We start from the raw sequence: 17,743 nt of genomic DNA, 5'->3' as shown, positions 1-17,743 counted from the left end.
GGTATCTACCTTTAACTACAACATTGTTTATATTGTAGTTTATATATCTATAAAAATATAGATTTTTTTAAAATATGGTAAGCGGTATATATAAGGGGCCATGGTGGCTTAGTGGTTAAGACGCTGAACTGCAGACTGGAAGGTCGGCAGGACAGCAGTTCGAGACCCGAGTGCTGCGTGACGGAGTGAGCTCCCGTCTTCAGTCCCAGCTTCTGCCAACCTAGCAGTTCGAAAGCAAGAAATTGCAAGTAGATAAATAGGTACCGCTTCGGCGGGAAAGGTAACAGCGTTCCGTGCACCTCGGTGTTCAGTCATGCCGGCCACATGACCACGGAAGCATCTTCGTACAGCGCTGGCTCTTCGGCTTAGAAATGGAGATGAGCACCACACCCTAGAGTCGGACACAACTGGTTGGGGACAACTTTTTTTACCTTTAAGCGGTATATAAATCTATTAAATAAATAAAATAATACAATCTGTCTTTTGGCAAGATAAGAATGGGAGTTTAACCACAGTTAGTGCTTTCATAATAGCAACTAATATTTAGCATTAACAGATATTTAGCATTTTCTGCCTGAGTAATATAAACTCAGAACTTCATCTTTGTCTTTTTAAGAGTTGAAAAATATAAAAGGCACTGCACAAGTTGATACACCAAAAAAAGGAGGCACATGTAGGTGAAGTTTCGATAACTTTGAAGGGTTCTTGTTACAAACAATGAAAGATATGGTTGGGTGTATGGGTTGGTCTTTTTCAAGTAGCAAAATGCTGTATTCTTTCTAATACTGTTTTGTGCCTAAGTTCCCTAATTAGAAATGTCCATTCACAACAAAACATAATGGAACTGATTGTTTTTTAAATAGCAGTTTGTCCTATTCAGATGTAATGGCAAACTACAGTTTTCCATTAATGCAGAAGTGAGAGGTTAAATCTGAGCGTACAGAGGAAAGAAGAGGAGGGAGCTGTGAGCATACATCTTAAATATGTAGTGCCAAACTGATGCACTGCTTTCAGAGTAAACTACATATATACATTTCAGAGGGGTACTGATGTTTGTTAGAACAAAAAACAATTAAGAGTTTTTTTAAACAATTAACAATTGTGGTACATTAGCACGTTTATTGTAGCCTAAGCTTTCATGGACGAAGCCTTCTTCACTAGATGCATTAAGCGTTATCTTCGTTTAGCATGTGCATGCACATATGGATATAGAGGGGGGAAATTGTAAACAGTGGAATCTATGAGGTACAGTCTGTCACAGACCACTCCGTAATCAAATCCAAGTTGAGGTCCCCACTCACTTAACTGTGGTCACTAAACTTTATTAATGTTCTCTATTACTAATAGGGCTGTCCCTATCATTAGGCAGAATGAAGCGGCTGCCTCAGGCAGCAGATGCTGGGGGAACAGTGGCGAGGTTTGGGGAGGACAGACCTGTGTGTGCCATATAGCCTGTCCTATACCCCCTAAGCTAGTCTGCTGCCCTCAGGTGTGGTGGAGGACACTGACCTGTCACCATTACTGAAATAAGATACAGATACCAGTCTGGTTGGCTTTTGTAGTTGGAATGGGGGGAAGGTGCTATCGTGTCCTTCGCCTCAAGGAGCAAAATGTCTTGTACCAGCCCGCTTTCTAATACACATTTTAAGTAGCAGTCAATGCAAATAAGATGAAAAATGGGGAGGGGGAAATCAGATCTTGTGAGGGAAACAAAGGAGCACATAAGTACAGGGCTCTTTCATGTAGCACTAAGCTGTTGTTTGGTGTTACATCTGAACTGATCTAGCATGTGCTTGCTATGAGAGAGAGAGAGAGAGAGAGAGAGAGAGCCTTGCCACAAGATTGCAGTCTAAATTAAAATGTAATATGAAAGGAAGGGAAGAGATGGGGGAATCAGAAAGGAAAGGGCAATGTTAGGAAAGTTCAAATTAAACAGATGGGTCTTCAGTTTTTAAAGGATGAGAGCGAGGAGGCCATCTTGGGGCAGGGGTGAACAATGGATATCAGTGGTGAAGTACAGCTAACAAAAAGGATGGAGGCAAGAGATGGAAAAAGACATTGTGAGTTTGGATGGAAGATTGGTTCTTGAACACTGAAAAGTTCAAGATGGTAGAAGACAAATGGAAGGTGGGTAAGAGAATTATGGCTGCAAACCTATACACTTGGCTGGGAGTAAGTCCCACTGAACTCAACAGGACTTACTTCTGAGTAGCCATGCATAAGATTGAGATGCGAAAGATCTCAAGTTAAGTAATAATCAATTGTAATGAGTATGGTAGAAAAAAAAGTTGGAGGAGAGTGTGGAGAAATGGGAGAACATAATGAAACCATGTACAGATTTTTTTTTCTGACAACTTGTAAACAAAGTCTTGTTTGCTGAGTATTCATCATTTATAAAAGAACAAAAGCTGAAGTGAGTTAAAGGATTGCTTTTGTGGGTTACAAATTCTATAAACTGCCCCCAAATTGGTAAGGTTTGTCAAAAAAGAAAAGAAGAAAAAGCAACAGCTGTTTAAAAAGGACAGGTTTGGTTTTATTGTACTGTGTATGTTTTTGGAAACATTTAGGACTGTATCCGGTGGTTATGTGAGTGGAAGCAGTTCGCTCAAAAACCAGATCCACAGAGCCTTGAACAGCATGAACTGCAGTGCAGAGGGATCACACAAAATTGGGTGGAGGTGTGGGAAATGCACTATCCTCTGGCTTTCAGTTGCTTAACTGTTGACAAATTCAGAATGCTACATCTGTACAAAGACAAATATTCATTATTTTTATTTTTTAAATTTTCTTTAGTGTTACTTTGAACTGCTGGATTGTCCATTGGAGAACCTAGGATATTTTGTTCAGAGCAGTACTCTTGAAGGGGAAATACCTTAGCCAATTGGTCTGTGTCACCACTATTCTTAACTTCCTGAGCGACTTTGCTTGGCAACTGCAACAGAGACACAACTTGATGTTAATGCTTGGTGGGAGAATGTATCCTTAGTTACTTAGTAGCTGTAAAATGCTTTCCTCTGCCTCCTGGCGCAGCAAAATCGCTAAGTCGTCTTTGTTGTTTGAAGATAAGAGTTTTCTAATTAACAGTTGACTTTAATTATCCTACTTGTATGCTAATAGTTGTGATTTGCAATATTACTATACAATTGAATATTTGTATATTTCTGCTGAAATCATTGAGTATGTGTTACATCCGCAGATATATGAGGAGTACGTTACTTCACACCTTGATGTCTCTGTGGGAAAATTTCATATATAATAATGTTGGGATGATTTCCTCTATTCCAGGTGTAGCAAAGCATGGTGATCTTGATTACATTGTTAAGATCACTGATTATTTTGGCTAGATTTCCTTCAGGGACAGCTTTATATAAGGGATAGCATGAATATACAATGTGTTCAGAGCAACGTCTGACAGATATCCATCACTTCCTTCAGCCATTTACTCTTTATAAGATATAATTGGCACTAATATGTTGGTCTGTTGGAATCATTAATAAACTAGAAGTCTCTAGTTAACTAGAGTTGTTTTGTTTGGATGAAATGGGAATTTATGGTTAATTAAAGACATCCTGGTTTAGTTGCATCTCATGCATGGGCAAAAGGCTCAGTAAGGTCCAAACTGGGCTATTGGCGTGATATTGTAGAATAAAGTGTGAGGACCACATTCTGACATGGAGCTATTTGTCCTAAAGTAACCTCCCCCCAACATAAACATATGAAAAATTATGTCAGAAAAAAACTGCAAACAATGGTAGCTTTTGAGATTTTCATATAGGGCTATTTCAGAGGAACTGATTTCCATATGGTTATGTGATTATGGACTTCAGCTTCTTGGAAGCATAAGAATCAGCTCTGAAAGTCTGTTCTCTCTCCCCAACACACAAGTTGTTAAATAACTTCAGTAATAATTTCAAATAATTCTTAAATAATCTTAGACTTCATATAAATTTTAATGCTGCCTTTTGAAATGGTGTATTTCATTTTGTTACTAGTTTTTATGTTTTGAAATGAAATGTCTTTAAATAGACTGTTACCCGCCTCTGAGCTGAGCAGAGCAGAGGAAGCTGGTCCAGGGACTACAGAAGCAAGCAAGCCCCCAGAGAGCGAGCAACCAGCGCGACCGAACGGGGGAGCAAACAGGAGTTGGGCAGGGGAGGTCAAGGGGGAGGCCCCTAACATTTTTTTAAAAATTATTTTTCTTGTAATACACACTTCCACACCAGTGGGACTCTGCTTTTAACCTCTAGTGAGTAGAGGAGCAGGCACAGGCTAGTCTAGAACAATCAGAAAGCTAGATACAAAAAGGGAAAAGAGGCTATGGAAGGACAAGACTCTCCAGTGGTGGTGACCTGCAACGTGCGTGCAGTGTTTGTTTTCTTGCCTGAGAACAACATGGCCTACACCTGCAACAAGTGCAAGTTGATCATGCTGCTGGAAGAAAAAGTAAGAGGACTGGAGCGGCGACTGTCGACCCTCTGGGGAATAAGAGAACACGAAGAGTTCTTCGACAGAATGGGGGAACTACAGCAGCAAAGTGAAGACCGGAAGTTTGAAAAGCAAGAGCAAGCTGAGGCAGAAGAGGGAAATAATGAGGTGAGGAAAAATGCAGTAGAGGATACTCCTTGGAAAAGGATGACAGTTAGGAGAAGAAGAACTAGACGCCACTCTGCACCAGTGGAAGCAGTGGAGCTGTGGAACCAATTCCAGGTACTTGAGGATGAGATTGGAGGACAGCTTGCAGAGGAAGAATTACAGGGGAACCTGCATGAAAGTGAGCAAGAGGCTGAAGGTCAGTCAAGCAGAGGTGATGAAATCCAGGCCTACAACAAGAAGAAGAGAAGAGTAGTAGTAGTGGGAGATTCCTTGCTGTGTGGCATCGAGACCCAAGTATGACGCGAAGACCCGTGGACTCACCAGGAATGTTGTCTCCTGGGAGGTCAGATTAGAGACGTGACTGAAAGGTTGCCTGCACTCATAAAGCCCACTGACAGGTATCCCTTTCTTCTCATCCATGTGGGAACAAATGATACCGCCAAGCGGAGCTATGAAGAAATCACATCAGATTTTGAAGCTTTGGGAAGGAAACCCAAGAACTTTGGGGCCCAGATAGTTTTCTCATCCACCCTTCCAGTAGTTCGAAGAGGGATAGAAAGGGAAAGAAAAATACTCCAGGTGAATGACTGGCTACGAAGGTGGTGATGGCGTGAGAGATTTGGATTCTGGGACCACGGGCTATACTTCCTGGAAGATGGGCTGTTGGCAAGGGATGGGTTGCACCTCATAAAGGCTGGGAAGAATGTGTTTGGCCACAGCATGAAGAACTTCATCAGGAGGACTTTAAACTGAATCCTACGAGGAAGGGAGATGTAAAGTTGGGGGTAACAATGGATGAAGGCTCATGTACCGCAATGGAGAGAACAGCTCTGATAGCGCCCAATAATAGTCTTCAGACACATGTAGGAAGAAAGCCAGACTGTGAAGCACATGGTTGTTGTTCAGTCGTTCAGTCGTGTCCGACTCTTCGTGACCCCATGGACCATAGCACGCCACGCCTTCCTGTCCTGCGCACTCTCCCGGAGTGTGCTCAGGTTCATATTCATTGCATCGGTGATGCTATCTAGCCATCTCATCCTCTGCCGTCCCCTTCTCCTTTTGCCTTCAGTCTTTCCCAGCATCAGGGTCTTTTCCAGAGAGTTTTCTCATCGCATTAGGTGGCCAAAATATTTGAGCTTCAGCTTCAGTATCTGTCCTTCCAATGAGCACTCAGGGTTGATTTCCTTTAGGAAGGACTGATTGGACCTCCTTGCAGTCCAGGGGACTTGTAAGAGTCTTCTCCAGCACCACAGTTCGAAAGCATCAATTCTTCGGTGCTCAGCCTTCCTTATAGTCCAGCTCTCACAGCCATACATTACTACTGGGAAAACCATAGCTTTGATTAGACGGACCTTTGTTGGCAAGGTGATGTCTCTGCTTCTTACTATGCTGTCTAGGTTGGCCATAGCTTTCCTCCCAAGGAGCAAGCGTCTTTTAATTTCATGGCTACAGTCACCGTCTGCGGTGATCTTGGAGCCCAAGAAAGTAAAATCTGTCACTTCTTCCATTTCTTCGCCTTCCATATGCCAGGAAGTGATAGGGCCAGATGCCATGATCTTAGTTTTTGTAATGTTGAGTTTCAAACCAGCTTTTGCACTCTCCTCTTTCATCCTCAACAAGAGGCTCTTGAGATCCTCTTCACTTTCTGCCATTAGGGTGGTATCGTCTGCACATCGGAGGTTGTTGATAATTCTCCCGGCAATCTTAATTCCGACCTCTGATTCATCCAACCCAGCATTTCTCATGATGTACTCTGCATATAAGTTAAATAAGCAGGGTGACAATATGCAGCCTTGTCGTACTCCTTTCCCAATTTTGAACCACTCGGTTGTTCCATGTCCGGTTCTTACCGTTGCTTCTTGACCCTCGTACAGGTTTCTCAGGAGACAGGTAAGGTGGTCTGGTACTCCCATCACTTTAAGAATTTGCCACAGTTTGTTGTGATCCACACAATCAAAGGCTTTAGCGTAGTCAATGAAGCAGAAATAGACGTTTTTCTAGAATTCTCTTGCTTTCTCCATGATGCAGCGAATGTTGGCGATTTGATCTCTAGTTCCTCTGCCTCTTCGAAACCCAGCTTGTACTTCCGGTAGTTCTCGGTTCGCATACTGCTGAAGCCTAGCTTGTAGGATTTTGAGCATCACCTTGCTGGCATGTGAAATGAGCGCAATTGTGCGGTAGTTTGAACACTCTTTGGCGTTGCCCTTCTTTGGAATTGGAATGTAAACTGACCTTTTCCAGTCTTGCGGCCATTGCTGAGTGTTCCAAATTTGTTGGCATATTGAATGCAGCACTTTAACAGCATCATCTTTTAGGATTTTAAATAGCTCAGCTGGAATACTGTCATCTCCGCTAGCTTTGTTGTTACTAATGCTTCCTAAGGCCCACTTGACTTCACTCTCGAGGATGTCCGGCTCAAGTTCAGTGACCGCACTATCATGGCTATCAGGGACATTCAGATCTTTCCTGTATAGTTCTTCTGTGTATTCTTTCCACCTCTTCTTAATCTCATCTGCTTCTGTGAGGTCCCTGCCTTCTTTGTCCTTTATCATGCCAGTCTTTGCACAAAACGTTCCCTTGAGATCTCCAATTTTCTTGAAGAGATCTCTAGTCTTTCCCATTCTGTTGTTTTCCTCGATTTCCTTGCATTGTTCATTTAAGAAGGCCTTCTTGTCTCTCCTTGCTATTCTCTGGAACTCTGCATTCAGTTGGATATATCTTCCCCTTTCTCCCTTGCTTTTTGCTTCCCTTCTTTCCTCAGCTACTTGTAAAGCCTCATCAGACAGCCACTTGGCTTTCTTGCATTTCTTTTTCTTTGGGATGGATTGAGTTGCTGCCTCCTGAACAATGTTACGGACCTCCGTCCATAGTTCCTCAGGCACTCTGTCTATCAGGTCTAATCCCTGAAATCTATTCCTCACCTCCACTGTGTATTCATAAGGGGTATGATTTAGGTCATACCGGAATGGTTTAGTGGTTTTCCCTACGTTCTTCAATTTAAGCCGAAATTTTGCAAGAAGCAGCTCATGATCTGAGCCACAGTCAGCTCCAGGTCTTGTTTTTACTGACTGTATGGAGCTTCTCCATCTTTGGCTGCAAAGTACATAATCAATCTGATTTCGATATTGACCATCTGGTGATGTCCATGTGTAGAATCGTCTCTTGTGCTGTTGGAAAAGAGTGTTTGCTATGATCAGCTTGTTCTCTTGGCAAAACTCTATTAGCTTTTGTCCTGCTTCATTTTGTACACCAAGGCCATGCCTGCCTGTTATCCCGGTGATTTCTTGACTTCCTACTTTAGCATTCCAATCCCCTATGATGAAGAGGACATCTTTTTTTGGTGTTAGTTCTAGAAGGTGTTGTAGATCTTCATAGAACCGATCAACCTCAGCTTCTTCGGCCTCAGTGGTTGGGGCATAGACTTGAATTACTGTGATGTTGAATGGTTTGCCTTGGATTCGTACTGAGATCATTCTGTCATTTTTAAGATTGTACCCCAGTACTGCTTTTCCCACCCTTTTGTTGACTATGAGTGCTACTCCATTTCTATTGCCCACAGTAGTAGATATGATGGTCACCTGAATTAAATTCGCCCATTCCTGTCCATTTTAGTTCGCTGATTCCCAAGATGTCGATGTTCAATCTTGCCATCCCATGTTTGACCACCTCCAGCTTACTTTGATTCATTGATCTAACATTCCAGGTTCCTAAACAGTATTGTTCTTTATAGCATCGGATTTTCTTTTCACCACCAGACACATCCACAGCTGAGTGTCCTTTCGGCTTTGGCCCAGCCGCTTCACTCTTTCTGGCACTACTTGGAAATACCCTCTGCTCTTCCCCAGTAGTATATTGGACACCTTCCGACCTGAGGGGCTCATCTTCCGGCGTCATCTCTTTTAGCCTTGTGATACGTTCCATAGGGTTTTCTTGGCAAGAATACTGGAGTGGGTTGCCATTTCCTTCTCCAGTGGACCACATTTTGTCAGAACTCTCTGCCATGACCTGTCCATCTTGGGTGGCCCTGCACGGCATAGCTTATGGCTTCACTGAGTTACACAAGCCCCTTCGCCACAACAAGGCAGCGATCCATGAAGGGGATGAATCACCTACCATTTATATAATGATCTAAAAATTATATAGATATTTTCACTATAGCATTTCATTGGTACATGATATTGAGCTTTGGAATACACCACACATAAAAAAGGCTGCATCTGGCTCTGCTTTTTCTTTACAGTTTAACACCATCTCTGCTATACGTTGCCAGAAATATCTGGTTTACGAAGAAGGAAGCCTTGATAGGTATAACTGAGACTTGGTGGGATGACTGTCATGACTGGAATACAGCAATTGAAGAATATAACTTGTTCAAAAAGAACAGGAGGAACAGAAAGGGAGGTGGGGTTGCACTGTATGTCAAAAATACATATATCTGCACAAAAATGCAAGAGGATGAGCTTGGTAGCCCCATCGAGAGCATCTGGATCAAAATAAATGGAGCAAAGAATAAAAGGAACCTGGTGATCGGAGTCTACTACCGGCCACCCAATCAAGGAGAAGACGAGGATGAAACTTTTGAAAAGCAAATTGCTAATGTTTCAAGGAACCATGATGTAGTAGTAATGGGGGACTTCAATTTTCCCAATATTTGTTGGGAGACAAATTCTGCAAAACATGTCCCCTCCAGGTAATTCCTGACTTGTGTGTCAGATAACTTTCTACTACAGAAAGTAGAGGAAGGAACTAGAGGATCGGCTATCCTTGACTTGATCCTAACCAAGAGAGATGACCGTGGATAAAGTAGCAGTTACAGGAACTCTGGGGGAAAGCGACCATGTTGTACTTGAGTTCTTGGTTCTAAGGGAAGCAAAAGCCGAGTGTAGTCAAACACATACCCTGGATTTTAGGAAAGCTGATTTTAATAAACTCAGAACAGTGATAACTGGGTCCCATTTCAAGCGACTCTAACGAGAAAAGGAGTCCAAGATGGGTGGGAGCTTTTAAAAAAGGAAATTCTCAAGGCACAATTACAAACAATTCTAACAAGAAGAAAAGGTGGAAGACAACAGAAGAAGCCAATGTGGCTTCACAAACAGCTCAGAGATGACCTGAAAACAAAAAAGGACACATATAGGAAGTGGAGAGAAGGCCAAGCAACAAAGGAAGAGTACAGGCAGGTAGCACAGAATTGCAGGGGTGGCGTCAGGAAGGCTAAAGCTGAGAACAAGCTGAAGTTAGGGATACTAAAAGCAACAAAAAGGCTTTCTTCAGCTATGTGCATAGTAAAAGACAGAGGAAAGAAATGGTGGTTCAGCTATTAAATAAGGATGGCAAAATGATAACAGATGACAAAGAAAAGGCAGAAGTGCTCAATTTGGTTCAGTCTTCTCCCAAAAAAGTAACCTCCCTTGTGGACTGTGGGAATGCTGTGGACATAATATACCTCGACTTCAGCAAAGCTTTCGACAAAGTGCCCCATGATCTCCTGATGAGCAAACTAGCTCAAAGTGGGCTAGATGAAACAACGATATGGTGGATCCACAGTTGGCTACAGAATCGGACTCCAAGAGTGCTTATCAATGGGATCTTCTCCAACTGGAGAGAGGTAACGAGCGGGGTACCGCAGGGCTCGGTCCTGGGCCCAGTGCTCTTCAACATTTTTATTAATGACTTAGATGAGGAGGTGCAGGGAATGCTTATCACATTTGCAGATGACACCAAATTGGGTGGGATAGGTAATACTTTGGAAGACAGAAACAAAATTCAAAGTGATCTGGATAGACTGGAGCGCTGGGCAGAAAACCACAGAATAAGATTTAATAGGGATAAATGCCAAGTTCTGCACCTAGGAAAACGAAACCAAATGCACAGTTACAAGATGGGGGATACATGGCTCAACAACACTACACACGAGAAGGACGTTGGAATTGTTGTCGATCACAAGCTGAATATGAGCCAACAATGTGATGTGGCTGCAAAAAAGGCAGATGGTGTTTTGGGCTTCATTAACAGAAGCAAAGCTTCCAAATCCCGGGAAGTACTAGTCTCCCTCTACTCAGCACTGGTTAGGCCTCATTGTGAGTACTGTGTCCAATTCTGGGCACCACATTTTAAGAAGGATGCAGACAAACTGGAGAGTGTTCAGAGGAGGACAACGAAGATGATCAGGGGACTGGAAACAAAGCCCTATGAAGAGAGACTGAAAGAACTGGGCATGTTTAGCCTTGAGAAGACTGATGGGTGATATGATAGCGCTCTTCAAATACTTGAAAGCTTGTCACAGAGAGGAAGGCCAGGATCTCTTCTCAGTCATCCCAGAGTGCAGGACACGGAATAATGGGCTCAAGTTATAGGAAGCCAGGTTCCGGCTGAACATCAGGAAAACTTCCAACTGTTAGAGCAATAGGACAATGGAACCAATTATCTAGGGAGGTAGTGGGCTCTCCCACACTGAAGGCATTAAAGACGAGGCTGGACAGCCATCTGTCCGGGATGCTCTGACCTGGATTCCTGCATTGAGCAGGGGGGTTGGACTCGATGGCCTTGTAGGCCCCTTCCAACCCTACAATTCTCTGATTCGCTGATTCTGTGACTGGTTAAATCGCTTCATTGTCAGAGAAAAATTGACCTATATATTTGTTAGAAGGAAAAGTGATGCCTTTAGGAGAGCAATAATGTCAGTCAGTCTCTTAGTATTGCATGGAAAGGGGGCAATCGTAATGACAATTCCAGGTATATATGCATTCAGATTTTCTCTAAATTAGAGAAATCTTTTGGAGCTTGTATCATCAAAACTATAAATTGTTAGCTGTCCCTCTCCACAACTTTTTATTGGGGGATGGGCAAGATTATTACTGGTAAAGATGTGCACAATTGTCCAAATCCAGAAATCTGTAAGCAGAATTCTACTCACAGGTCTTCCTTTCATGTTTTTCTCCTCATAATCTTAGAGCTTGAAGTTATCCAAGGAGGCTGAATGGTTCTGGACAGGCAAAATATTCAGGACAGACTATAGCAGTTATTTCTTCACATAGTACTTCATAGAATTCTCTACCACAAGAAATGGTGACAGCCACTAACTTAGATTGCTTTAGAAAGAGAGTAGAGAAATTCATGAAGGATATCAGTGGCTACTAGTCATGATGGCTATATGCCACCTCTAGGGTCAGAGCCAGTATGTCTCTCAAAATGACTGGCTGTTGCCCTCATGTCCCATGTAGGTTTTCCGTAGTATCTGGTTGGTCAGTGTGGGAACATATTGCTGTACAAGATAGGCCTTCAGTATGATCCAATGGAGTTATGTTCTTACTTCTCTCAGCTGCAGATCATTGCCAGAAGAAGTAGAGATTGGTTGGGTTTCCTTTCTCTTCCCAGATTGGAGAGTGCTGGGACCTCCATGTGCACAGCAGTTTGCCACTGCACTTGCAGCTCCCTGGTTCACTAATGAACCTGCAGAAGGCCAGATGCATAGATCTTACCCATGAGCAGAAGGTTTTTGCCATTGTAAATCCATCTCACTACATTACTCAAATTGTTTTTGACCCAGTCTCCCTATTATTTACTTATATTATGATCTGCTTGAAACAGAATCTGATATTTATTTATTTGATTAATTGAGAAAAAAATAATCTGTTGTTGGTGGTTATTTGGCCAGTATCCAAAGAACCATATATTTAATTCCATATGCCCAAGGGGACTTTGGGACTATGTGTTTTTATACAGGGGTCCACTGTGCCACATGGCAAACCATTTTTGAAACAGAGGCATTTAAAAAGCAGTTTCTGTTATGTTATGGAGGGCTGCTGTTCAAAGCACAATTTAAAAAGAATCCACAATATAGTCAAAATAGTTCTTTGCATCCCAGTCTTGAAATATAAGTGTAATTTCTGTTCTATTAAAATTATTGCTGCACTTTTGTGCAGGTAACAGTACATTTTTAGAATTAAAATCTGACTTTGGACTTAAAACACTTAAACTATTATAGACCTTTTGGGAAACATATGAGTACTCTCAGTAAAAATTCTAAAAACATTAGGGTCCTGTTTTAAAATGGTCTTAAAATCATCATTTTATGTAACTGATTTTTCAGGAATATTGTTAACATTAATACTAGAGTGTTCGGCTTTAAAACAGAATTATTATTAACCTGTGTGGAAAACCTTGTAGCTGAACCTTAGGGCTACTTCTGCTATTATGTTTATATTGTGTATTATTTATTCATTCCAAATAAATTAACTTGCATGCTAGCACTATAAGATGCAGTGCTTAAATACATTTGCATCTTTCATTCCTTTCTTTTGTATTCTTCCTTCCTTCCACCTTGCCTGCCTTTTTGCTTCCCTGTGCAAAGCTTATTGTCACTGATAGTTTAATTAGCCATATGTTCCATAATCTAATCAGTGTGTTCATGCTCCAGGCATTCCTGTTTTCTGTCTTTCATTCCTTAGGTGTTTTTCTTTCCTGTGCCTTTACTTCTCCCTGAGACTTTATATCTGCTCGACAACGTCTATATCTGCTGTACAACCTCCTTATAAAAAATCTCAGATAAAGGGTTTGGGGTTCTGCTCTCTTTGCTTTTAATTTTTGCTCCTCATCTTTGCTTAAATGTTGTTTGTAATGTCTTAAAATGTAGGATTTTATTGTTTTAGTGTACTGTGAACTGTTTTGAGGGCTCTTTTTAGGGCTGAAAAGTGGTATAGAAATGCTTTAATAAACTAATAAATATGTTGGATCCTGGCTTAGCCATACTTTGATCATACCCATTGAGATCAATGGGATTTAAGTCATGACTAGCTTACATTGCTTTCAGTGGGTATAATCTAAGTATAACTAAGTCTAGATCCAACCCATAGTCAGGTTGATTGTTGTGACTGTATTAATGGCTGGAGCTTCTAAAAATATCTAAAGAAACACTACTGGCATAAATGTTAGGTAAATGACACAGATTCATCTGAAAAATGTATCATCAAACTAGTAAATGTTTGGGAAATACATTCAAATGCCATTCCTAGTGTGTGGTTTGAGTATGTTAGCACATGGTCTGAGCATGGCAGTACTGTAGGGTGTTGAACTGGAACTTAGCTAGCAGTTATTGTAGGTCTTCAATAGCAGAGGCTTGTTTTCTTTTAATAGGCTGCCTGATAAGCATTACCCATGTCTGTTTTGATTGTTGACTATGTTGAGAATATTAGCTTCCATTATCTGGCACAGGCCTTTGTCTGTGTATATGCTAAAGCTTCTCTTCCATGCTTTCCAGACTGACCTGCCTACCTCTTGCTTTGTGCTGTTGCCTTCCTCCTTCTCTTTTGGATTGCCTCCTTACCTGTCATCTCCACTTTGCTTGAATAGTTCCCCACACTCTGGCTTCAGTTGTTATATTTGGAGTGTGTTCTGGTTTCTGACGTTGGCTGTCTGCCACGGGGAAACCCCTAAAAATGGGCTGGGCAGGAAATGGTGTTATGGAAGAATTCTTGCATGAATGTGCAGGAGACATAATTTGAAAGGCTTCAGCTTATTAGAGACAGATCATTTTATGCTGAAATTAGTGTAGGATGAATATATAAGTTTTGGAGGAGGTAAAAAGTTTGATGAGGGAATGCTGGCTTGTGAATAATAGGTATTCAACAAGTATTGAAGTTCAGTAATGGACTAGATGTGGGTTAATAAGCTGAAGTTCAGTTTTGACAAAATGGAGACACTTGTGCTATTGAGGTGAAGTTCAAGATGTTCTAAATATGATTGCATGCCCCCTTAAGATAAGATTCGCAGTTTAGAATTGCTATTAGATCCAACCTTATATTTGAAGTCACTAATGGCTTCTGTGGCATCAGCTTAAGTTGGTGCTCCATTTGCAAATGCTTTGGGGCAGAGATAGTCTGGTCACGCTTATCCATGGTGTGGTGTGTTAACATCCTGCTTGGATTGCTGTAATGGATTGTATCTAATTTGGCTTCATACCCTAATCACATAGTGAAATATGCTTGTCTGTGTGGCATTGTGATACCATCACACTGGCCTTGTGCTCCCTGATTGGCTGGCTCACACAGCTAGTAAGAAGAATCATGTTCTAAAAAAAATTGTTCTGAAGCAGATTTTAATAAATGGAATCAAAATAGCACAAAACTGTTAAGTGTTTTAAGGTCTTTAGAAGAACATTTGAAGTCCATGGAAGCCTCTTTTTCATGCTAAAAATGTTTGCCCATGAAATTCCTAGTTAAGGCTCAGACTGTGTGTTTCAGCAAGGTATACTGAAGTCTTTCTCTACAATGCCATACTTAAAAGTATCAATAGAAGCTACTGGAAAATGTTGCTTCCCCAGTTACTGAGTTAAGGAGACCTCACTCTGTTTTAAATGGCACATTATTTATTTTAATAAATAAAAGTGTCTGAAGCATTTTACCTCTCAAGGCTATCTTCCAACTCCAGTTTTCAATTCCAGTGTCTCTTAATTTACAATTAAAAATGCTATAGTTTGAGACTTGTCTTGTATCACTGCAGGGCAAGGTTAAGGAAGTGTTATTCTTGTGTGTGTGTGTCCCCGGTTAAGGTCCAAAGTGTGTATTTGCAAATAATGTTTTACCATGTTTATGTAGTAAAGATGTTATAGTTTAACAGAGCAGAAGTTAAACTGTGTAGAACTAGATGGAAGAATTTCTTCCTGTTCAAATAAGGACAATAAAATGCATTTTAAATTGTGATTTGCCTTAAGGATTCAGTTTGATCAGATTTGGATAAACTATTAGAGAATCTTCAGCACAATTTGAAATACTGTTTGTTTCTTTCAGAATATAAATCATGTTGCTGACCTACACACTAACTGATTGAAGGGAACAGAGGAAGCATCTCCCTATTAAAAACAACATGGGAAATACAACTACTAAATTTCGCAAAGCACTTATAAATGGAGATGAAAATTTGGCCTGCCAAATATACGAGAGCAACCCTCAACTAAAAGAATCTTTGGATCCTAATATTTCTTATGGAGAGCCTTACCAGCATAATACTCCATTACATTATGCTGCTAGGCATGGGATGAATCGAATATTAGGGTGAGTATTGTTGTTTCATCCATAATTCACTTCGATGTACTAAGTGACATAATATGCATTCAGCTTAGTTACATCGTGATAAGCTTATATAATAGCCCTTTTTGATGCACAAGTATTTAAATTTAGGTTTGTTGTTTATACAAACTATAGTACATCAGCACTATGGCAGAGCGCCAAAGAAAACTGCAACGAGTTTGTGTGTCCAAGCAGGTTTTAGTCTTATATTTCTCAAATCGCATACCCCCATACCACAAGACAAATTACTTTAAAATAAAGGGGGCTTTCAAAAGCGTGGGGTAGGTGGGTCTGCTGTTCAAAGAAAAAAGGGGCTTTTAAAAATCTATAGGCCATACCCAGGCCCCTAGGCATTCCAGACATAGTTCTGTGGATCTTGATTATTGTTATAATAGCACTTTCTTCTTTGTCATCATTATGATATCACAAGTATGGGTTCTGTACCCATGCACAGCAGCATTTTGGAAATGTCTAGAGCTTCAGAGACCATTCTAGCCCCTCCATGCAAGCAGGGAAATCTCATGCTTTGAGGCTGGCTCAAAGGCAGGAAGAACATCTCCTTCCCTCAATTCCTTTTTAACTGCTACTTTAGCAGCACATAAGGAAGTTCTCAGATTTGTCAATAAGACATCCCTCTTGTCTTCATTTTTATTCATCTTATTTAGTTGTAACTATGCTCTGTACTCTCTTTGAAGTGTTCCTTAATCTTAACTTCTGCAATAAACATGATGGAGAACTAATTGGTCTGAAATCCCTCCTTCCCTTCATTACTGTATATAATTGTTACAGCATTCCGTTTGCTGTTGCATTACTCTATAGTACTATGTTTGTCTACTCCTTGTAGCTGTTTCACATCCATACAGACTATACTTTGATTTAAAGATAACTTAAGCACTTGTTAAGATAACCATTTAAAGTTAGCTAAATTTTGGAATTGCCTTTCCAACATAACTCGCATAAAGCTAAGGAAAGCAAAGCATAGGGGAGGGGCTGTGACTCAGTGGTAGAGCACATGCTTTACCTGGATAAGGTCCCAGGCTCAATCCCCAGCATCCTCAGATAGGACTGGAAAAAATCCTGCCTGAAACCCTGGAGAGCTGCTGCCAGTGGGTGTCAACAGTACTGGGCAACATGGACCATTGGTCTGACTCAGTATAAGGTAGCTTCCTATGTTCCCTAACTTGCTTTTTTGTCTACTTGTGAATCTCCAGACACCTCCCCGCCACTTTTCTCCTTTCCTTATTCCCAGACCTCTCCTAGCAAATTACTTGATAACAGATGAAAAAGATAGGAAATGAGAGAGATGAGAACTGAGTTTGTAACAGCACCATGGGTTTATTTATTTATTTACAATATTTATATACCGCTCCACATCAGAAGATATTGGAGCGGTGAACAACATGATAAAAGAATAAAACAACAGGTTAAAAGAGTTAAAACGTGTGTGTTTTTAAAAAGACAAATCCCAACAAGGTGGAATTTAACAAACCGCTGCTGGTCATGCAAGGAAGGCCTCTTGAAATAACAACATCTTCAGGAGGTGCTGGACATTCACAATGTTGACGCCTGCCTGATCTCTAAAGGCAGGGGATTCCACAGGAAGGGGGCCATCACACTGAAGGCTTTCTTCCTGGTGGACTTCAACCGGGCCATGGGTCCATGTGGAACCACCAGGAACATGCCCTCTGATGACCTCAGTGATGAGCAGGTTGGTAAAGATGAGGCTCTCTCTCCGGTATCCTGGTCCCAAGTTGTTTAGGGCTTTGTACACTAGTACTAATACCTTAAACCTGGCCCGGTAGCAAATAGGTAGCCAGTGCAGTTCCCTCAGCAAAGGAGTTACGTGCTGAAAAAGGGCAGCTCCCGACATCAGCTGAGCTGCTGCATTCCGCTCTAGCTCCAGCTTCCGGACCAGCCTTAAGGGCAGCCCCACATAGAGCGCATTGCAGTAATCCAGTCTTGAGGTTACTAATGCCTGTACCACTGTGGTCAAGCTATCCCCATCCAGGAGAGGCCGTAGCTGGCGAACCAGCCAAAGCTGGTAAAGGCACGCCGAGCCGCCGCGACCACTTGGGCCTCCAACG

General features: G+C 41.5%; 1 protein-coding gene across 8 annotated transcripts in view; it reads left to right on the top strand.

The window, feature by feature from the left end:
• The window catches only part of ANKIB1 (ankyrin repeat and IBR domain containing 1), a 123,828-nt gene that overhangs the window by 15,892 nt on the left and 90,193 nt on the right, over nucleotides 1–17,743 (top strand). For all 8 annotated transcript variants that reach the window (XM_084858869.1, XM_084858868.1, XM_084858865.1 and 5 more), the window contains one exon: nucleotides 15,381–15,644. In XM_084858869.1, the coding sequence (XP_084714995.1) occupies nucleotides 15,457–15,644 (188 nt within the window). In that variant the 5' untranslated portion in view covers nucleotides 15,381–15,456. The remainder of the gene's footprint in view (nucleotides 1–15,380; nucleotides 15,645–17,743) is intronic.

This window comes from Heloderma suspectum, chromosome 5 (genome assembly GCF_057233095.1).
Source record: "Heloderma suspectum isolate Gila_16-S chromosome 5, 16-S_ref, whole genome shotgun sequence".
Taxonomy (NCBI): Eukaryota; Metazoa; Chordata; class Lepidosauria; order Squamata; family Helodermatidae; genus Heloderma; species Heloderma suspectum.
The sequence above is the reverse complement of the archived record's forward strand: the minus strand, read 5'-3'. Positions and strand labels throughout refer to the sequence as shown.